The sequence below is a fragment of the Nannobrachium achirus genome (assembly GCF_963921795.1).
Source record: "Nannobrachium achirus genome assembly, chromosome: 24".
NCBI classification, from domain to species: domain Eukaryota; kingdom Metazoa; phylum Chordata; class Actinopteri; order Myctophiformes; family Myctophidae; genus Nannobrachium; species Nannobrachium achirus.
This window is the reverse complement of record NC_137831.1, coordinates 46,915,852-46,939,930: the sequence shown is the minus strand read 5'-3', so window position 1 is coordinate 46,939,930 and position 24,079 is coordinate 46,915,852. Positions and strand designations below refer to the sequence as shown.

General features: G+C 41.6%; 1 protein-coding gene across 1 annotated transcript in view; it reads left to right on the top strand.

Annotated features, from left to right (window-relative positions):
• The window catches only part of LOC308280336 (NLR family CARD domain-containing protein 3-like), a gene marked incomplete at both ends in the record, with an annotated part of 48,709 nt that extends 27,573 nt beyond the window's left edge, over positions 1–21,136 (top strand). The window contains 4 exons of the mRNA XM_080720598.1: positions 129–278; positions 1,247–1,284; positions 20,604–20,768; positions 21,054–21,136. Coding sequence (XP_080576724.1) covers positions 129–278; positions 1,247–1,284; positions 20,604–20,768; positions 21,054–21,136 — 436 coding nt within the window. The remainder of the gene's footprint in view (positions 1–128; positions 279–1,246; positions 1,285–20,603; positions 20,769–21,053) is intronic.
• Between the last annotated feature and the right edge of the window lie 2,943 nt (positions 21,137–24,079).

Below are 24,079 nucleotides of genomic sequence, written 5' to 3'. Positions count from 1 at the left end.
CGCCTTATAGGCGAGCCCACAATAACCTGTGTGTGTGTGTGTGTGTGTGTGTGTGTGTGTGTGTGTGTGTGTGTGTGTGTGTGTGTGTGTGTGTGTGTGTGTGCGTGTGCATGTACGTGTGCGTGTAGGTTGTCCGGCTGTGTAGTCTCAAAGGAAGGCTGTTCTTATCTGGCCACAGCTCTGAGATCAAACTCCCATCTCAAATTACTGGACTTGGACTACAACCATCCAGGAGACGGAGTGAAGCTCCTCTCTGCTCTACGACTGGAGACTCTGAGGTATGGACAGAACTTCTGGCACTCTAAATGTAAATGTGTTCTAGTTGGTTTAGAGGTCGAGAAGTGACTGTGAGTGAGGTTGTGCAACAATATCCCCCAACACACACACACACACACACACACACGCACGCACGCACGCATGCACACACACACACGCACGCACAGTTCAGTTAAACCAGTGGTTCTCAACCTTTTCAGGCTGCGACCCCTCAAATAATCATATTTCAACTGGGGTCCACCCACCCTGACAAGCACTAAGAATTGAGGCATTACATTTTGTATAAAATGTTCTATTGTGAAAATATCAGAACTAAATTGTCACTTTATAAATGTGCAGATACCCTCTATAGACTTAAACTCTAAGGTCCTTTCCCACTGTGGCCCGATACGATAACAATAACGGTAAAACAATATTTCTACATTGGAGTGGATGAGAGTGGAACACAACGATAACGGTGCATAATTGTTGTGAACGCCGACATGCCGTTATCGGTATCATTATCGGCCGCAGTGGGATAGTGGCTTTATGAATGGTTTGTTTACTGTTGAGAGAGAAAACAATGTTGCACATTAAGATAATCACCTGGGAACCCCCAAAATAACTTACGGACCCCCCTGGGGGTCTGGACCGACAGGTTGAGAACCACTGGGTTAAACTAAGAGCCACAAATGTGGAAGAGCTGGACGTTTTCATAGTAACTGCAACCTGACGGTCACAATCATATGGTGATGCAATAGAGTATTGTTTTCTGGTAATTGTATCTATTATTGAATGGAATAAGTAGACATTACGTTGTATCTCCTCCACCCCATTGTTGACCATGATGGAGAGTGCATGCTGCAACCAGGTCCGAGGAAGTGTTATCCTCTGAATGAAAATCATATGGTGATGCTGTAGAATATTGTTTAATTGTATCTATTATTGAATGGAATAAGTAGACCTTATGTTGTGTCTCCTCCACCCCCAGTGTTGACCATGGTGGCGAGTGCAGGCTGCTGAAGAAGTGTAAGTGTGAATTCTGTTTCATCCATTATATCAAAGTATCACGCATCCAGCTATTGTTAGGAACAGTTAGTAATAGCAGCATGTGGCATTCACTCATTCACATCCTTCTGTGAATGAAGATGATAATCACTATGAGTGTAAAGTGTTTTCATTCCCAAGAGCCCCTGTAAACGGGTAAGGTTGTAACACTTCAAACATCCATTCTGGAGTTGTGATTCGGCCTTCCGTGGCCCATTTTGTACTTTTTACTCCACTACAATTATTAATCAGCTTGCAGATTTATTATTACAAAACAAACATTAATCCCTATTTGATACTTTGGCTTTTCCCAAAGATCTGATCTACAAGCTCTCAAGCTCTCAACCGTGTAGATCTGCTACAACATGCCTGTGTGTGTGCGCATGTGTGTTTGCGCGTGTGTGTGTTTGTGCGCACGTGCATCTGTTTGTGTTTGATACGTTAGTAAGTAAGTTAAGTAAAAGTATTGAGTACTACATCAAAATATGGCATATAGGGATATTTCACTATCCAAAAAAAAACCTGTGGTCATTTTATCATCTAATCAAGCTTTTGGGAATACCCCAGACAGTTTTTTTAAAGGAGGGATAGCAGGGACATTTCCTTATCTGAATAATGATGCCTATTTCTCAAAGACCCCTTAGGATCGATTCATACTATAATAAGGAGCCGAGTTTATTTCGGTTCGGGAGGGCTTCCCAAACCGAAATTATTTAGGTTCAGGGACAGGGAGAGTTCATTCATACTCTCTTAACTCTTTTACCGCTTTGGACGTTCCCGTTCGCCCCATTTTTCACGGCGGCGCGCCACCAATAGTACGTTCTTTGTCTCGTTCTTTTGTACCTTGTTTTGATGTCTGTAAACTGATGAGGGGTCGTGCGGGTGTGTACCGTTAACTCATCTCCCGTAATTGTGCTCTCAAAAACCCACTGGACGTTAGCATCAATGGAGTAACAAAACACTTCCTTGTTATTTTCTCTGGGTCTATTGATCTGTAGCGATTTAGTGGCCTGGACGGATGGGAGCCGACCGCGGCCATTTCACATTAATTCTTGCATGAGGCTGCCCTCTACTGCCAGTATAGCCAAAGTACATCTATTTAATGAGAAAAGAAAATAATAATAATACAAAAAAAATTAATACATCTTTGTCTATAACGTCGCAAAGGTAAGGTGCTTTTGCTGGCACCAGACCCAATAAATAAATAATAACATCTGGCAGTAAAACTGTTAACAGCTAGCGCCGAAGTTGCTTGTAAATATTAGATTTCCTTGGGATGAAAACATTTGTGGCCGATAAATGAGCTCTGCAGGGCGGAGATGAATATCTGACTGGCCCTCGTGGCTGCACGCTGAATGACTGGAGGTCCAGTGAGCAGCAGCTCCAGACGGGGTCTCTCTCACACACACACACGCACGCACGCACGCACGCACGCACGCACGCACGCACGCACGCACGCACACACACACACACACACACACACACACACACACACACACACACACACACACACACACACACACCTCCCGAACCGCTGAATGACGTCATATCGTGGTCTGGACAGTGCCGAACCAAAATAAACTCAGTACCTTATTAAAGTATGAATCGACCCTAAAGGATGTCCAAATAAATGTAAAATAAATGCATAAATAAAGAGGCACTTTTTAAGTTATAATCAGTTTCTCCCTACACCCTCTACTTCGGGACCACGCCTCTTCCGCGACGTCCCGTGACGCCAGAGCGTTGATAATGCCTCGTTCCCAGCCAGCCACCCATCCACCCACCCCCTCACCGTCCTCCCCTCCTCTCCCCTCTGCCTGTTCCTGCAGGACTCTCTGCACTCTGTTTGCACTGAGAGAGTGAACGATTAGTGAATGAATTGTTTAATGTTCTGTTTGTGTGTATTACTTCAAGTAGTAGTAGAGAATACATTGCAGACTGTTTGATTGCCTGACTGTTTGTGCTCGCGGCTCGCCACACGCCCGGACATGTCTGCAGTGCTGTAAAATAACTATAAGTACATTTACTCAAGTACTGTACTCAAGTAAAACTTTTAGGTATTTTTTACTTTACTTGGATACTTCCAATTTCCAATACTTTTACTTCTACTCCACTACATCTCAGAGGCAAATATTGTACTTTTACACCATTAAAATTATTTGAAAGCTTTTGTAACTAGAAATATTATAAAACATACATTAACCACTTTAGCCCTATTTTATACCTTGACTGTTTGAAAAAATAGCCGATCTGCAAGCTCACAGTTTTGAGCTTGTAGATCGGCCACTGCGCGACGCGTCCTACTGCGAGAATGAGAGTAATTTACTTAAGTAAAATACTTTTTCCACCTATGCGCGACGCTTCCTACTCTCCATGTGAGAATGAGAATACTTTTAATCAAGTAAAATATGTGAGTAGTTTTTCCACCAATTCGGGACTGACCAGTGGTGAAAGTGGTTTGAAATTCTTGCCTACTGTACTCCCTACTGTGAACCGAATCATATCGTTCATTTCAAAGAGCCGTTCAAAAGACTCGATTCGTTCGCGAACGTCCCACCCACTCGCTCCGTGTCAAACAAACACTGAAACGCAAACAGACTGGATCACACCAGTGGTGAAAGTGGTTTGAAATTCTTGCCGGAACTGTCATAAATTGCCGAAATAAAGCCGAAAAAAATTTGGAAGGCTCTAATCCCCCAAAACCCCTGAAATGCATAGAAAACTGCATTTTGGGAGGCCCACCTGCTGCCCTTCTATAATAAGCCTCTTCATATTGTTCATTGTTCCATAGACCAGTTATCTAAAGTAACTAAGTAGACCTACATTTACTAAAGTACTGTATTTAAGTACAGGTTTTAAGTATAGCCTAGACTACTTTACTGGAGTATTTCCAATACTTTTAATTCTACTCCACTACATCTCCCATTTCCAGATGCAGAATTGAATCATTTTGGTCTATTCTGCATTCATTGCCGCATGCAGGCACAGACACGAGTCCTCCTAGAGATGGGATTTATGGCTCTTTGAAGTGAGCCGGATCTCTGGGATCCGTTCCTTTCAAAGAGCCGTTCAAAAGACGTAGGCCTACATTTTGATACTTCTACTACTCAAGTACATTAACATTCCAAACTTCTACTTGATTGCAGTATTGATATTTCTAAAGAAATTGAGTAATTTTCCCACCACTGTTCATTAGAAAGGAACGGCTCCCTACTGTGAACCGAATCATATCGTTCATTTCAAAGAGCCGTTCAAAAGACTCGATTCGTTCGCGAACGTCCCACCCACTCGCTCCGTGTCAAACAAACACTGAAACGCAAACAGACTGGATCACACCAGTGGTGAAAGTGGTTTGAAATTCTTGCCGGAACTGTTATAAATTGCCGAAATAAAGCCGAAAAAATTTTGGAAGGCTCTAATCCCCCAAAACCCCTGAAATGCATAGAAAACTGCATTTTGGGAGGCCCACCTGCTGCCCTTCTATAATAAGCCTCTTCATATTGTTCATTGTTCCATAGACCAGTTATCTAAAGTAACTAAGTAGACCTACATTTACTAAAGTACTGTATTTAAGTACAGGTTTTAAGTATAGCCTAGACTACTTTACTGGAGTATTTCCAATACTTTTAATTCTACTCCACTACATCTCCCATTTCCAGATGCAGAATTGAATCATTTTGGTCTATTCTGCATTCATTGCCGCATGCAGGCACAGACACGAGTCCTCCTAGAGATGGGATTTATGGCTCTTTGAAGTGAGCCGGATCTCTGGGATCCGTTCCTTTCAAAGAGCCGTTCAAAAGACGTAGGCCTACATTTTGATACTTCTACTACTCAAGTACATTAACATTCCAAACTTCTACTTGATTGCAGTATTGATATTTCTAAAGAAATTGAGTAATTTTCCCACCACTGTTCATTAGAAAGGAACGGCTCCCTACTGTGAACCGAATCATATCGTTCATTTCAAAGAGCCGTTCAAAAGACTCGATTCGTTCGCGAACGTCCCACCCACTCGCTCCGTGTCAAACAAACACTGAAACGCAAACAGACTGGATCACACTGACCTACACAAACCCACGGGAATAATTTAGAGGCACTTTATCAGAAAATATAACTAGTAGGCCTAACACTGTATGTTAATCTGACTTTAGTATAGGCTATTGTTTTCTTCCTGGACGTGCGTTTGTGGCTGGCTATTTAACATGGGATTTTGACAGCTGGCTTCTCCTCTTCTTAACGGAACGCCGTTCCGGCCCCGAATGTTTTAACGGAACGGGGGTTCCGGCCGTTCCGGCTCACTTTCACCACTGGGACTGACGTGTACGGTCCATACGAGAAACAGAGTACTTTAACTCAAGTAAAATATATGAGTGCCTTTTCCAGCACTACCGGTCCTACTGAATATTCTCGCACGCTCGCATGGACAGTCTGAGAGACCACACAGTATACTGTCTGGACAGTCTGAGAGACCACACAGTATACTGTCCGTGCGAGAATGAGAGTCGCTTATCGATCAAAGCGACTCTTCAGCTGCTTTAGTTCATCAGCTGGTCAAATGTGTATGGGCTTGGATATAGATATGGATGGACACTGGCTGGGCAGCAGAAGAGAGACATCACGTGTCACTCGCATTTGTGAAGGAACTTATAACTTTAATTCAAGTGGAAAACATTAGGCTACCTTCTTTTGGGTGAGTTAATCCAATATCGTGTCATTGATTGGTCCAGATGTAGAGAACACACATAAATCGAGAGACAGGGGAAAAACAGGAAGAGAGGAGGAAAAATAAGTAAATAAAATCATCCACAAGCACAGGATTTTACCCTCCAGACGAGCACCCATCTCTGGCAGGATGGATCAAAGGGAAGATACGCCCTGTGGGCGGCTCTAAATACCATAGATTTGCGTGGGGTTATTGGTTACAGGATAAATTAAACAAGTGTAACATCATACCAGACCAAAGATCCGCAACCAGCAGCTACCAATATTTACAAGCAAGCAAGGATCTATAACTCTCTCTCTCTCTCTCTCTCTCTCTCTCTCTCTCTCTCACACACACACACACACACACACACACACACACACACACACATACACACACACACACACACACACACAGAAAAAGGCTGGCTAACTCCATAGTGAACACAAACAGTTAGTTAAATAAAGCCATGTCGAACCTTAAGAAAATATCCAATTTTATATTGAGGTGCCCAGATGTCCTAAAGTGCTATTCCTTGGAGGCACACAACACAACGTGTCATCCAGCTTCTTTGAACAAACCCGAAAACTTTAGTTCAATTATGGTCAATTTAAAAGCTATCCATGTCCTATGGATGTCTGTACCCCAAGTAAATATTCCACTGTGGAAACACACGTTTAATTTGGGTATTCAGATAAAGCCCGGTGCCATGTTTGTTTATCAGCGTGCTGTCAGAGAGAGGTTCAGACAGTCACTGTGATTGGTTGAGAAACCAGTAGTTTTATACCTCCCGCCCCCATTCGCTGTGATTGGTTTAGAAGCCATGCTATGGGTGCTTCAAAGGGTAAAAACAAGGGAATTTCAGATTTTCTTCTCCTTAATCATATTGCGTGTTTATACGATCATAAATAAATTAAAAAAAAATAAAAAATTGGCTCAGTGCCCTGTGCACGTGCACACATTGCACAAGCCAAGACCCGGCTCTGATCTCTGGGCTTGCTGGTCAACAGTGCCTCGCTAGAAGAGCCGGGTCGCGAAGAAACACGGCCCCCAGGCTAGTACATAGACGCATGCTTCACTTTATATATATATATATATATATATAGAAAGGCCATGATGCTATCCCACACAGCTGTGTTCACTTGTAGTTTGTAATCCACAGCAGCAGAGCCTGTCTGCACTGCAGTGACATGAAACCTCCATTTCAGAACGAAAAATATTATAAATAAATTAAAGTTAAGTGTGTTTCGCAGTAAAACATTTGAAAATAACAATGAATATCACAAATATTTCTTTGCATGTCATACATAGTGACAGTGATGCCTACACAGATGCAATTGATTAATAATAAAATTATTCATAATAAAATGTAAGCTTTATACAGTGGTGGAAAAAATACTCAAATTCATTGCTTAAATAAAAGTATCCATACTGAAACATACAAATACTTTGTTACAAGTAAAAGCCTGGAATTCAAAATGTATTGAGTAAAAGGTACTCTGCCTTCACCCGATGACAACTCCAAAAGAACTACATGGCCAAATATCATATCTGGTTCCTCCTCAAGCGGAACCGCCCACGTCCACAAAGCATTGTGGGAAATTTATTATTTTTTGGAAGAGACTTTGACTGAACACAGAACTTTGATGAACACAGTGCGTTCCAGTGTGAGTGCAGCCTCACTCCCTCTCACACACACACACACACACACACACACACACACACACACACACACACACCGAGTTTAAGTTGAGTGACACCTCCCGAACCGCTGAATGACGTCATATCGTGGTCTGGACAGTGCCGAACCAAAATAAACTCAGCTCCTTAATAAAGTATGAATCGACCCTAAAGGATGTCCAAATAAATGTAAAATAAATACATAAATAAAGAGGCACTTTTTAAGTTATAATCAGTTTCTCCCTACACCCTCTACTTCGGGACCACGCCTCTTCCGCGACGTCCCGTGACGTCAGAGCGTTGATAATGCCTCGTTCCCAGCCAGCCACCCATCCACCCACCCCCTCCCCTCCCCTCCCCTCCCCTCCCCTCCCCTCTGCCTGTTCCTGCAGGACTCTCTGCACTCTGTTTGCACTGAGAGAGTGAACGATTAGTGAATGAATTGTTTAATGTTCTGTTTGTGTGTATTACTTCAAGTAGTAGCAGAGAATACATTGCAGACTGTTTGATTGCCTGACTGTTTGTGCTCGCGGCTCGCCACACGCCCGGACATGTCTGCAGTGCTGTAAAGTAACTATAAGTACATTTACTCAAGTTCTGTACTCAAGTAAATTTTTAGTTATTTTTTACTTTACTTGGATACTTTCAATTTCCAATACTTTTACTTCTACTCCACTACATCTCAGAGGCAAATATTGTACTTTTACACCATTAAAATTATTTGAAAGCTTTTGTAACTAGAAATATTATAAAACATACATTACCACTTTAGCCCTATTTTATACCTTGACTGTTTGAAAAAATAGCCGATCTGCAAGCTCACAGTTTTGAGCTTGTAGATCGGCCACTGCGCGAAGCGTCCTACTGCGAGAATGAGAGTAATTTACTTAAGTAAAATATGCAAGTACTTTTTCCACCTATGCGCGACGCTTCCTACTCTCCATGTGAGAATGAGAATACTTTTAATCAAGTAAAATATGTGAGTAGTTTTTCCACCAATTCGGGACTGACGTGTACGGTCCATACGAGAATGAGAGTACTTTTACTCAAGTAAAATATGTGAGTACCTTTTCCAGCACTGCCGGTCCTACTGTATATTCTCGCAGTATACTGACCGTGCGAGAATGAGAGTCGCTTATCGATCAAAGCGACTCAGCTGCTTTAGGTCATCAGCTGGTCAAATGTGTATGGACTTGGATATAGATATGGATGGACACTGGCTGGGCAGCAGAAGAGAGACGTCACGTGTCACTCGCATTTGTGAAGGAACTTATAACTTTAATTCAAGTGGAAAACATTAGGCTACCTTCCTTTGGTTGAGTTAATCCAATATCGTGTCATTGTCCAGATGTAGAGAACACACATAAATCGAGAGACAGGGGAAAAACAGGAAGAGAGGAGGAAAAATAAGTAAATAAAATCATCCACAAGCACCGAGGAACAGGATTTTACCCTCCAGACGAGCACCCATCTCTGGCAGGATGGATCAAAGGGAAGATACGCCCTGTGGGCGGCTCTAAATACCATAGATTTGCGTGGGGTTATTGGTTACAGGATAAATTAAACAAGTGTAACATCATACCAGACCAAAGATCCGCAACCAGCAGCTACCAATATTTACAAGCAAGCAAGCATCTATAACTCTCTCTCTCTCTCTCTCTCTCTCTCTCTCTCTCTCTCTCTCTCTCTCTCTCTCTCTCACACACACACACACACACACACACACACACACACACACACACACACACACACACACACACAGAAAAAGGCTGGCTAACTCCATAGTGAACACAAACAGTTAGTTAAATAAAGCCATGTCGAACCTTAAGAAAATATCCAATTTTATATTGAGGTGCCCAGATGTCCTAAAGTGCTATTCCTTGGAGGCACACAACACAACGTGTCATCCAGCTTCTTTGAACAAACCCGAAAACTTTAGTTCAATTATGGTCAATTTAAAAGCTATCCACGTCCTATGGATGTCTGTACCCCAAGTAAATATTCCACTGTGGAAACACACGTTTAATTTGGGTATTCAGATAAAGCCCGGTGCCATGTTTGTTTATCAGCGTGCTGTCAGAGAGAGGTTCAGACAGTCACTGTGATTGGTTGAGAAACCAGTAGTTTTATACCTCCCGCCCCCATTCGCTGTGATTGGTTTAGAAGCCATGCTATGGGTGCTTCAAAGGGTAAAAAAAAACAAGCGAATTTCAGATTTTCTTCTCCTTAATCATATTGCGTGTTTATACGATCATAAATAAAAAAATAAACAAAAAGAAATTGTCTCAGTGCCCTGTGCTGATCTCTGGGCTTGCTGGTCAACAGTGCCTCGCTAGAAGAGCCGGGTCGCGAAGAAACACGGCCCCCAGGCTAGTACATAGACGCATGCTTCACTATATAATGGATACGGAAAATACGGGCGGCGGATTCTTAAAAAATATATATATATACAAATGCAAATGTATAGCAGACACGTTGCTAGTCAATTAAGAAAGTTATGAGTTCACTTTATTAGAAAGAGTGAGAAATATTGTAATTCACTAGTTTGCAAATCCCGCCCCATTCTGCCCTGTTACTATGATGGGACATTTGACCCTAGGCAGATTGTTTTTATAGTGGCAGTGAATGGGATTTTTTTATGTTTTCATAGCCTCATTACAGCTATATAAAGTACCAAAGGAAAAACATCTAGGTGATATTAATAAAAAGGGAAGACAAAGGTACAGTAGTTACATTGCAAAACAGGGGGTTTCCCCGAAAATATATGTTTTAATTTGTTTAATCCCAGTGGGACAGAATCACTATTGCAGATTCTTTTATAGTGGAAGTGGATGGGATTTTTTTTCCCTTCATAGCCTCATTACAGCTAAAGTACCAAAAAAACACATCTACGTGATATTAATAAAAAGGGAAGAAAAAGGTACAGTAATTACATAGCAAAACAGTAATTTCCCCCCGAAAATATATGTTTTAATTAGTTTAATCCTCTGGATCAGAGAGAGAATAGAAATAGAAAAAGAAAGCGCATTGCATCTTGGGTAGGAAGAGGACAGGCTGGCAACGTTCTCCTCACATAATAGGCTGGCTTTTCGTAATTCTGCCCATTTAAATTATATGTACCCAATCGTGACTCTTAGACCATTGATAAGGTCCATGTGAACTAGTTTGTTGAAGCTTATTCGTTATGATGAGCGAGATCGCTTGCCGTCGCTATCACCTCCCGCGGCCGTACCGGGCGAACTCCGTGTCGCGCAGTGCGGACAGTTCTTGAAAGACGCATTCAACATTCTCCACTGCACAAACTCCACCCCCGATAGCAAAAAGTGAATGGTTTTTTCTGGTTGGCCAGTCAGGGAGTCTCAGGGACCAATCAGAAGGCTGACAAACGGTGAATTCCCAAGGCGTGTTCCCAATGAGTTTCAATGGGATTTTAGAGAATCACGTGATGTAGATCAAACATCAGACGTCATGATTTTGCTCGGCCATTCCCGAGCTGGTGGAGGAGGACGAGTTTTGAGAAAGTGGGCTTTTGGAACCTCCGTCTGAATACAACTCTGAAAACAGGCAAGATAACTATATGGTTGCTTTGGCAAATATTTTCACAACTACCTAACAATTACATTGGGAGAATTTGGGACAAAGTAGAGGCCATTATGCTACTCTCACTTTAAGTTGCTTGATTCAGTATTTAGATATTTGGTATTGATTTAATCAGACACGTCCCCTTCCTATACAAACTCGATGTTACTTCAAACTCCATTTTAACCATGATAGGTTAATTTTTTTCTGGGGATTCATACTACCCTCCGGATACATGAGCTGGCTGTGTTTTTTCATTAATTGTTTTCATTTATTTTTAATATACTTTTATTAAAACACGGCCAGCTCGCGTACCCGGAGGGAAGTATGAGTTCCCAGAACGGTATTTTTGATGAATCTATCATGGTTAAAATGGAGTTTGAAGTGTCTGATAAAATCTAAATATTAAATTCACTTAAAAACTGTCCCGGGTGTTTCCAAAAGCCTGAGTAAATGATAAAAGGACCAAAAGTATTTTTGAAAGTAAATATCCCTTTAAGGCACTAAAGTCAAACATACTGATAATGAACAGCCTCTTTAACTCCCTCACACATTTTAAAAAATAGCAGATCTACAAGCTTACAATGCAATGTGACACAAAGTGAGCTTGTATATCACCTATTTTCAAATAGGACAGCTTGAAGGGTGTTAATTGTAGTGGAGTAAAAAGTATAGTATTTGCCTCTGATTTGTAAAATGACAAAAATATCAGATCTACAAGCTCATTGCATTGCAACATGTTGTGAGCTTGTGAATCTACTATTTTCAAAAATATTAATATTTTTGAATAACAGTATGAAGCAGGGCTTAATCTTAAGCTGGCCGCACACTAGCCGATAATCGGGCTATTTAATTACCCTCCCGACAATCGGGCTGCCACCGACTGAAACGGGCCCGACAATCGGGCATGAACGTCGTCTAGCGTGAGGTCTCACAGATCCACTCGGAGCCCAGCCGAGTGGCTCGGAGGACGATCGGGGGTTGCCCGACTCTTTTCAAACATGTTTGATATTTTCCTGGATCAGTACTGGTCTGGAATAGCAGCAGGGGACTGATTGAAAATAGGTACAGCAGCCGCTGATAGACGCAAGTCTCTGAGCATCTGAGTGACAGAGCTATCTCTTTTTCTCTCTCTACACACACACACACACACACACACACACACACACACACACACACACACACACACACACACACACACACAAAATCAATCAATCAATCAACAAAGACGTAAAACTAGGCCAAACCAATTAGTGCAAGTCTGGACTCGCTAATAACTTTCCAGCTCTGCTCTCCTCCTCCAACTCCAATTAAGTTACATTAAACTTATGGTTCTCACTCTCAAATGTATGATAAACCTGTGCATTCTCCATGTTTCCACCTCAAAGAGAGAGAGAGTTCTTCAAATGGACCAGACAGAACCGTCCTCTTTCTTTCTCTCTCTCTCTCTCTCTCTCTCTCTCTCTCTCTCTCTCTCTCTCTCTCTCTCTCTCTCTCTCTGGGACATTGGATTTGGATCTCCGTGCCCTCGGATCTTTTTTTAATGATTAGTCTATATTTGATTGATCCATCCGCCCACACCGCGATAATTTGTTAAAAGACAGGGGAAATCATGATTGAAAGCCTATAGGCCATGGCCACTAAAGTAAAAGCAGACACGTGCCTGTCTTGAACTTGAAACTGTCTTGAACTTGAACCGTCCGTGGTGGAAGCAGCCTACAACAGCAGCTCACCCCACGTCAGTCACTTTCTCTGATGGTCCGTGCACGGTGCAGTTATGTAATCTCTACTCCTTTCAAGTTCCAATTGGCCATAGGTACAGCGTGCATGTAGTTTAATTAATGGGCCATCATCAACTCGTTGTTTGATCTACCAGCTGGGTTAACAACTCCTGGCTACTCCGGGCACAGCGCGCCCCGCATAGCCAGGCGTTTCGTATTTTAACAGACAGCAGGTTTAGAAAATATGCGCGCACGTTACCTTAACTATTATAAAATAAAATGACTTTATCAAAACTGACAATGATAAACCTGGAGCGGACATGAAAGAAACATAATGGATATAGGCCTAATAGGCCTGTCCTTTTTAAAGCATTACAGTATATTTGGGACTGAAAACTTGTCCCCCCCCCCCCCCAAAAAAAAGCAATACACATAAATACACTGCTTATTATTTCAAATAATGATCCACATCCATCCTCCCAGGTTGTATCATGATTGCTTGCGATGGGAATTAAAACTCAATGGTCGCGAGTTTGTTTTATATCAGCAGAAATAGTCACTACCAGTCCGTCAGGCGCAGACTGGAGTGGGAACAGCGCACGAGTGCAAGTAGGCCTACACGCCCACTGCCTGATCTACAAACCCTACAATGTGGCGCGGAGGGACGCAGTTTGATCTTGGAGATCTGATGTTCTCTGCGCAACACAATCATACGACTAATCATAAATCAGACACCATGAGAAGCACCAGCAGACAGCGCGCAGCACTTGACTTTAGCAGTGGAGAGAGAGGGGGAAAGTCGATCAGAGTTGATCCATGGATGAACATGAAACGCGTCAAAGTGAACTCATAGTCATAGTATCATTTGAAGCTTTTTTTTTTGTTCGTTGCGTGAGGCAATGGTGTGTTTGTGAGTGGATAGCATAATGTGTTTGTTTTTATGTGCGTCTGCGCGCGTGTTGCAAGGCGAAGCTCTCGGAACAGCGACGTTTTGTATTCATTATATAAATTATTTATTTATTATTGCTGTGTTTGGGCCCGACTCAATCGGAATAGAATCCTGTAGCGTGCGGTGCGCCCGACTGTTCAAAACGGCTAGTGTGAGCCCGTTTAGATTCTCTGGCCAGATAATCTGAAAAAATGATCCTGTAGTGTTTAATTCTACCCGATTCAGTCGGGCCCGATTATCGTGTAGTGTATGGCCAGCTTTAGGTATTAATAGTAATCTAAACATACATAATACTGTACAGTTTTCAAATAATTTTAGTGGAGTAAAAATTACAATATTTGCTTCTGAGATGTAGTGGAGTAAAAGTACAAATGATTGATAAATGGAAACACAGTAGTCATGTAAAGTAAAAGTAACTCAAAATTGTACTTAAGTAAATGCAGTACTTGATTAGATGTACTTAGGTACTTAACACCACTGACCATTTCAGCCCTATACGTATACTGTAAAACAATATTGAAAATAGCAGATCTACAATCTCACTGCACATTGCGATGCAAAGCATTGTGAGGTGTGCTACTTTCACTATTTATTGTGAAAACAGAGCTACATCCCTATACACAATAAAATCCTTAGTGTTAATTTATACTCTACAATGTATTAATGTAACCAAATGGACCAGTAAGGGTTCATTTATACACTGTTAAATTAACAGGAAGGCCTTTATTCAACATTATACTTAAACATTATAACAGTACAAAAGTATCAAAATATACTTACGGTACAAAAGTAAAAGTACTCATAATGAATGGCCTGGATTTAATTTGCGTTTTCTCTGTCTAATGTTTTAAAAATCATCAGACCTACAAGTTCACAATGCGTCAAATGTGACACATAGTGAGCTTTTAGATCAATGTGTCATGATGCGACATATGAGCTTGTAGATCTGCTTTGTTCACTATTTTTAATTCAAAAATGAAAATGTTGACATAATTGTAACAATGTTGACAAATGTTGATAATTTGCCCAAAATAAGGATGCCAGGTTCAAATATAAAAAAATAAATAAATGTACCCCCATTGATTCCGGAAGGAGACCCAGATTTCATCCGGAATCAATGGGGTCAATTTAGTACAATACATTTGTTGTCTTAGGAATTCACACCCATTCACACACGCACACACACTCTTAGGAATGCGACAAATACCAAAAAAATATCAACTCAAGTCTCCATGGCATGAGTAATCAATAGAAAAAAAGTATATTGGAGTGAACTACTCCTTTAAGTTCAGTTCAGGTCATTTTGACCTGTTTTACATTTTCATTTGAAAAAAAAAGGTAGAAGTTTATTTTTTTTCCACCTGAAACTGAATGGCCTTAAAGATTCTTCTGTGATGAAGATGCAGAAAAAAGTGTTCCACCCCGAACTTAACTGGATAACTGCCAGGCGCCACAAGGTGCCGCTAGAGTGCCAGCCATTCCTCCATAAGGCTTCATAGTAAGATCCGGTTAACCACGAAGAAGTGGCTTGTGTTTTTTCTGCAAACAGTGTTATGAACGTGAAGTGGAGGCCAAGAGCTAACAGTTAGCTATCGGCTATTTATTTTTTTAGAAGACCGATCTGAAGCTATTCAGCCGCAAAAAAAACTTTTCCACTGCACTCGGAACACAATTCAGAGAAAATGAGTTCTAAAGATGTGACTTTGTATTGTTTTGGGCGGCGCGTTTCGGCGACGTTACCCGATTACGGGCCGGTGGAAAGAGTGCTTGGTAGGCGGCTTGGATCCAGGGGCTAGACCGGGGCTTCGTTGAGGCCTGCGATTATTTAATTCATTTTTTTAAAGGAACCAAAGATTTTCGGTTTTTGTAAACCTTAATACGTCTTGCAAAAATAGAGTTTTTTTGGGGGGGGCTCTAAACTTTATTCTAAACCATTTTCAATGGAATGAATCGTCGCAACATGTAGCATGGCTAGTTGGAAAGCGATGGACGACCCAGGACCACCCACGTCGCTACTAGCAGCTCAGGGTAAGTAAAATAGCAAAAAGAAATAGTATTGGAATGAAAAAAAAAGAAAAGAAAATATTCGGTTTTAGCACTAAAAGAGTTAAGGTAGCAGATATACAAGCTCACAGCGTACGTACTGCTCTGTGAGCTTGTCCAATAGCATCCAGCTGCAGACTTGCAGACCGCGTGAGCGTTGATATGTGAGCTGTTCTGTGTGAGGACCGGAAGTCCTCTCCTCTCCTCTCCTCTCCTCTCCTCTCCTGCGATCGGGGGATAGTCACAGGGGAGATAAATCAATCTCTCCTGTGATTCGCTAACGTCTACGGAGAAATGTTCTGCGTATCGTGCCTACATGTAGCTCCTCCCTGACCACTACCGATTGGTCTGGGGTATTATAAGTCATATCTAGCTTGGTGCCTCCCACAATGTCCCTCTGTGGCCAAAGGGCAGACTTATTACACTATTACTACTACTATTGCCCTACTATTACCATAATGTGTCACAGTAAGATGTGTTCTGAGCTTTTAGATCACTTGTCTGATGTAATAGATGGATAAAGAAAATTACCAAGTGTAGGCTCCTTGGGGACCCTGTCAGCTGGTCCTTGGTGAGAATGAATGAGGTCCACACACTTGAACCCTAGCATCCCTGTTATATGGGGATTCTGCTGAACATAGAGTGTAAATGTGAGCCATCATCTCTCAAAAGTAGTTTTGCAAGAATGGAGTTTCCCCCAAATGCCTTTTGTTTACATATCACTTCTATCTTGTATTTAGGAATCTGATAAAATGCTTGTAGTACTGTATGCCAACATTATGCATTGACATGTTTTGGACATTGTTTAGGCACCTGTACTTACATGCAAATAAGCTAGCACTTCTGTCTGCTTTTCAGAACAAAAAAAACTACATTGTTGCAATGATATTCCACAACTCACTGTTATCATATTTATTATAGCATTTTCTTAGTACAAAACAAAATATGTTTCTGTCTCTCTTTACTTACTTACTTCGTTTTCAATATATGCTGGGCAGCATATAGCAACAGTACCTAACACCTACAAAGGGTAGCCAAATGATGTCTGTCTGTCTGTCTGTCTGTCTGTCTGTCTGTCTGTCTGTCTGTCTGTCTGTCTGTTTGTATGACACGTCAACATAAAAGGGTTAGTATTAATTTGTGGTCCTTGACACACAAAGGTTAGAGAACCACTAGCACACATATGTAATTATTGAGAACAATAGGCCTACACATAAAATATATCTCCTATCATGTAGCCTACACAAGAGCATAGGAGCTCTTGAGACAGACACTTAAAACCTGGATGAAAATAGCCGATCTACAAGCTTGTAGTAGTTTTGGAATCTAGATCTACAAGCTCACAACGCGTTCCATTGGTATGCACCAGTATCACACCAGTCCTATGTCACCTTCACTGGCTCCCAGTCAAACAAATAACAGCTTTTGTTGTTTTTCTAAGTACTCAAAGACAAACAAAACAGAGATATAATGGTATACACTGTGGAGGGGGTTTAACCCATTTAGACTGGGAACACATTATTTTGTGCTTTAACTATTGAAAAACAGCATATACTGTATACAAGCTCACAGCGCTGCGACGAGTGCGGATGCTGATGGTCCTACTTTTCTTTTTATAATCTTCAAAAATTTGCATTTATAATATGAATGAGAATGAAAACAATGACAATAAGTCAATTTACTGTGCAAACAGCGACAATATAATACAATAATGAATAAAAAGAAAAACTATTACAGCAGCCTTTGTAAGAGCACCTACCGTATATTGCAAATAGGCAAATAATGCCCTGCTTCTTCACAAAGTAGTGAAAATATAAAATCTGCAAGCAGACGTGTCACATAGCACTTTTAGATCAGCTATTTTAATTAAAGGTAAAAACAAACAAGGAAGCCCTCCTAAATGACAAGCCTTCTCCTTGGCAGGGGCCTCTGGCTCACCTCACCCTCCCTGACACCCTCTAGTACAGTGGTTCTCAACCTGTGGGTCAGGCCTGGGGACACACCAAATTATTTTGGGGGGTCCCCAGAAGATTAACTTAATGTACAACATTGTTTTCTCACTCAACAGTAAACAAACCAACATAAAAGTTAAAGTGTATAGAAGGTATCTGCACATTCACACAGTGACAATTTAAGGACTTTTTATATAAATAAATTACATATTGGTTAAATTGTCAAATATCAGAGGCAGAAGTTGTGAAAATAGCTGATCTACATGCTCACAACGCCTCGCAATGTAGATCTGATATTTTCACAATTGAACAAAATGTAATGCCTCAACTCCTGTGCTTGTCAGGGTGGGGGGGGGTCCACAGTTAAAATATGATTATTTTGGGGGTCGTGGCCTGAAAAGGTTGAGAACCACTGCTCTAGAAGTGAGGTAAGGATATGGTGGAGGACCATCAGTTGTCTTGTTGTCTAGTTTCACACCTCTGAGGATGGTGGAGGGGGGGACTGGGTGGCTGGCTGGAAAATCTGCAAAACCTACAAAAAGAGCTCAAGTGACAACTTGTGTGATTTGATACTTTAATACAAAACTATTTAATTGGAAATATTTTTTACATACTGCATAATGTGTGAAATAATTTAACCACAGTATGGTTGCAGAGTAAAGTACTGTTGTATGATGGACTGAAGTCACTGAACTGGACTGTCATGAAATATAGAATTGTGAAATTTGACATTTCACATAAACCTTTTACAGCAGAGACATTTAGGTGACATTTAGGATTTAGAGCCGTGAGGAGTTGAACCCCAATAACAAGTTAGTGAGGTGTACACCCCAAAAACAAGTCGTTTCCGAAACCGGCTCTTTGGTATTGCCTGTCGTCACCATTTAGTCAACTGCAAGTGCATTAAACATTAGAAAACATGTGAATATCTATCAGCCCAAAGCCCATTAAAGTGTATGTGCTAATTTGTAAACACATGGCTATCTGATTGATGTATTATAATGATAAGTGCATTCAGGTATTATGAATAAATACAGTGATTGCTGCCCTTAAATACGGCGAGTGCCGCGCTGCGAGCTTGTAGATTGATTGATTGATTGATTGAAGACTTTATTCGGAGTTTGTATAGAAAAAAGTACAGTTTCATGACAGTACAGTTCACTGGTACAAGGTCAACTAAAAGGAGATCCTAGGAAAGCACTTGGCTTATTTACACAGGAAACCACTGAAGTAGCTCATATAAAAATTGTGAACATTTGTGCAAAACTTTCTATGTCAGTGGTGCTCAAATCTTTTCATGTGAAGGACCCCCAAAATGATATGTATGTGGCTCAATATTTAGTTCCAGGGACCCCCCAGAAGCAAAATTTTAGTTACAAATATTTGTTTAAAAAAATACATATATTCGGTGCCGCGCTGTGAGCTTGTATATCTGCTGTTTTTCAATAGCTAAAGTATAAAATAATTAAGGCCCCTCCACCTTGGCCTTGGGCCCTAGTAACTCAGTCCCACTCCCCCCAGTCATACTGTAGCTTTAGACATATGATACTCCAGGTTTTGTTAATGCAGCATTTTAGAATTTTAGACACTTTAATCAGCACCTTTACATCAGCTGGTTGAAAATAGCCGATCTATAAGCTTGAAGGTAGGCTGTTTAAAATAGAATAGCCTAATAGTGAACGTTTTGAAGTATTTGCAAAACAATGTTCACTGAGACATACAGACAAGCCCCATCACCACACATGCATGTAAACTTCACACCTTCATCCATGACAATAAAAAAGAATTGTCATGTTAAATAGCCTAGCTGTCCTGTCAGGTTATAATGAATAAAAATAAAAACGGAGCTGCTAGCTAGCTCCAGCTAGCTAACTACCAGTCAGCCCTGTACAGCCCTGTACACATTCAAATCAGATATCAGATGATCTAAAAATGAATCCTCTATAATCCCCATATATTAACAGGTCACCTGGCCATCAAAACGATTGGTTTGCCTATGTCAGAAATGACTAATTCATGCATAAATGGCACTTTAAACAGGCGATGCTAATACACAAATGTTTTAGCTTTGGCTGTCATTGGATCAAAGATGTCCAAATACAATGAAATCAGGCATTCTAGACACAATGATACCTGTGTTTGGTGGCGTTGTGGCATTCTGTGTAAATCTAATGCACAACTGTACATACCTGTATATGACTCTGTTATCTTCTATACTTCCAAGTAGCCTGCTAGCTACCAGGCAGTGGCAGACTGAGTGTGTGAGTGCTGTTGTGATGCAGGTGGGCGGGCACTATAGTTCCAGCTACGTGAGGGTATTGAATGCACAACTATTGGTAGTTTCAGCTTAGTGAGCGTATGAGGGTAAAACGAGGGCAGTGAGCGATTGGTCGACTGAGCCAACGGAGGTAAAACGGCCAATGGGCGCAGTAGGCTTGGTGGAGGGCGGTGCTCTGGACTGCTCTCCCCTGCTTTCGACTCCTGCGATCTCCTCTCCTCTCCACTCCTCTCCTCTCCTCTCCTCTCCTCAATGGGTTAATGGAAGCAATGCCCCCCCCCCCCCCCCCCACGGTGACAATAACACTCTAAACTCTATAAACAACAACAACAACAATAATAATATTGATGAGGTTTTAATTAGTTGTGATGTTTTGTCATGTGTTTTCTTACAGATTCCTGTCCACTTTCACTGGATGTGAACACAGCACACAACCTCCTCTCCATGTCAGAGGAGGACAGAAAGGTGACTTGGACACCACAACCCCAAAGTTACCCTGCTCATCCAGAGAGATTCACCTCTTACTGCCAGGTGTTGAGTAAAGAGAGTCTGTGTGAAGGTGGGAGGTCCTACTGGGAAGTGGAATGGAGTGGAGTGGGGGTCCGTATAGCAGTCTGTTATAAAGACATCAACAGACAGGGTGATGAGTCAGGGTTTGGATACATTAGCAAGTCATGGTGTTTACGTTGCTTTAATGGAAGCTGCACGTTCACACACAACAATGTTGATACTGCAGTGTCAGGACGTTGGTCCTCCAGAGGCAGAGTGGGGGTGTACATGGATCACAGTGCAGGGACTCTGTCATTTTACAGTGTTACTGACACCATGACCCTCCTCCATACAGTTCACACCACCTTCACACAACCTCTGTATGCAGGGATAAATGTTGGTTATGGAGCTACAGCAGAGCTGTGTAAGATGTGGTAGAGAGAGAGAGAGAGAGAGAGAGAGAGAGAGAGAGAGAGAGAGAGAGAGAGAGAGAGAGAGAGAGAGAGGGGGGGGGGGGGGGGGGTCAGGTGCTGCAGTGCTGATAGAAGTACTCATATAGTTTGGACTTGAGTAAAAGTAGAAATACCACATTGTAGAAATAAATGTTACCAGCGTTCTGAATTCTACTTAGCAAAAGTAAAAGTACTCGTTATGCAGAATGTATTTCAGAGTCATATTTAATCATGTTATTAATTAAAACTACTATTGTTGATCATTAACCAGTTATGACCGATGTTATGGTTTGGCCATTCGAAAATAGCAGATCTACGAGCTCACAATGCGGAGCGCTGTGAGCTTGTAGATCTGCTATTTCTTTCGAATTCTTTTGAATTTGTTTTTGATTTATTATTCAGACTCACTCCAAACATGTTCATGTTAAGGACCCCCAGATTAAAGTCAAGGACCCCCATATTGATGTCAAGGACACCCAGATTAATGTCAAGGACCCCCATATTAATGTGCCAGGGACCCCCAAGAGAGAAGATTGTTTTTCAACATTTAAAAAATAAATCCAAGGTATAAAACAGCCATGGTTGAAGTGGTTAAGCTGGTTGTGCTACTATAATAACACATTTAGCTGGGGACCCCCTGGGACCTCCTTCAAGGACCCCTGGATGATGGATCACTTTGAGAGAGAACCACTGCTCTAAGTCTAAGATATGATGCCCTGTGATGCAGACTGTAGTTAACGTTTTTATCCAGAAGGTGGCAGCAAAACCATGCAATTCAATGTACCATCAGTCATAAGCCTGTGTTCTGCTGTTCTGCTTCCTACTCTACACTTTTAAAATGTCATTGTGTGAATAACGGTGTGATTATAAAAGCACTGCCAACAGAAGTGTGATTCAACATGTCATAATGTGTAGATAATGATACATTGTTGATACATAAATAACATGTAATAATACAATAATAACTAGACGTACTGTTCCTACGAAACAGTGTGGGCTCGCTCGTAAATACATAAAAAAAAAACTAAAATAAAAACTCGTTGTTTTTCCTTCATTTCTTATGTTTGCCAACGTGACTATATTCTGCAGTGTGCTAACTGTCATGTGAAGCTCAACCAATACTCCAGCTAACACCACTCCCAGATGTTTTTCTGCCAATTGCAACTCATTGGCTAAGGGCCCTGCCTTTGTACTGTCCGTGACGGAACTTGGTAAATAAATAATGAAGATAACATGGTGTTCTGTTATGGTGTCAGGGGTCTTCAAGGACCCTTAGTTGGTAAATAAATAATGAAGATAACATGGTGTTCTGTTATGGTGTCAGGGGTCTTCAAGGACCCTTAGTTGGTAAATAAATAATGAAGATAACATAGTGTTCTGTTATGGTGTCAGGGGTCTTCAAGGACCCTTAGTTGGTAAATAAATAATGAAGATAACATGGTGTTCTGTTATGGTGTCAGGGGTCTTCAAGGACCCTTAGTTGGTAAATAAATAATGAAGATAACATGGTGTTCTGTTATGGTGTCAGGGGTCTTCAAGGACCCTTAGTTGGTAAATAAATAATGAAGATAACATGGTGTTCTGTTATGGTGTCAGGGGTCTTCAAAGACCCTTAGTTTGTAAATAAATAATGAAGATAACATGGTGTTCTGTTATGGTGTCAGGGGTCTTCAAGGACCCTTAGTTGGTAAATAAATAATGAAGATAACATGGTGTTCTGTTATGGAGTCAGGGGTCTTTAAAGACCCTTAGTTGGTAAATAAATAATGAAGATAACATGGTGTTCTGTTATGGTGTCAGGGGTCTTCAAGGACCCTTAGTTGGTAAATAAATAATGAAGATAACATGGTGTTCTGTTATGGTGTCAGGGGTCTTCTAGGACCCTTAGTTGGTAAATAAATAATGAAGATAACATGGTGTTCTGTTATGGTGTCAGGGGTCTTCAAAGACCCTTAGTTGGTAAATAAATAATGAAGATAACATAGTGTTCTGTTATGTTGTCAGGGGTCTTCAAGGACCCTTAGTTGGTAAACTAGACCAGGTCACCTGGTCGTGCCAGACCCGCAATGAAAACTAGTATGGCACTGAACTAACACATGAACACACAGGATTTTATAGTCTCAGCAACAAAGCGTAGTGAGCTTGTAGATCGGCTGTTTTCACTAGTATGGCACTGAACTAACACATGAACACACAGGATTGTATAGGCTGAGCAGCTGGAAATGTTTGTGAGCTTGTAGATGGGCTGAGGAATTTATAGTGTCAGCAGCTCGTCAGCCAACTCATCTCAGCTGGTCCTGTACAGGTGACGGCACTCAAGGCAATCAGCCCAGCAAGGGAAGGGAGGGGCAGATGAGCAGGCACACTGAGGAAAAGAGGGACAGGCACACTGAGGAAAAGAGGGACCGACAGACCGACCGACAGACCGACCGACAGACCGACCGACAAAGCCTTATGTAGGCCGACCCCCTGGGTCTGGCAATACATAATGAAGATAACATGGTGTTCTGTTATGGTATCAGGGGTCTTCAAGGACCCTTAGCCAGTGTTGTACCCGAACGCGTTCAAAGAACGATCGTTCATGAACACGTTCATATTTTGGGCGAATGTGAACTGAACGTTCTTGTTTTCGCTTGATGAACGATATTGTCGAACGCGGTCATTCTGACGCCCGTGAACGGCGTTCGTCGGCGTTCGTCGGCCGTTCATTCGGCGGTCCACGCCTCCGCGGTCGTCTGTCCTCTCGTTTCTCTTTTCATTCACATGCTCCAATAGCACGCACTGCACGCAGCTCCTCGTGAACGTTGATATGCGGTGCTGTCTGCACTCTGCAGCTGCACTGTGAATCTCCTCGTCCTCCTCGTTACGTCTAGCAAGCCTGACTATACTTTGTCGTATGTGTGTTGCACGGCGTAAATAGCTGATCTGC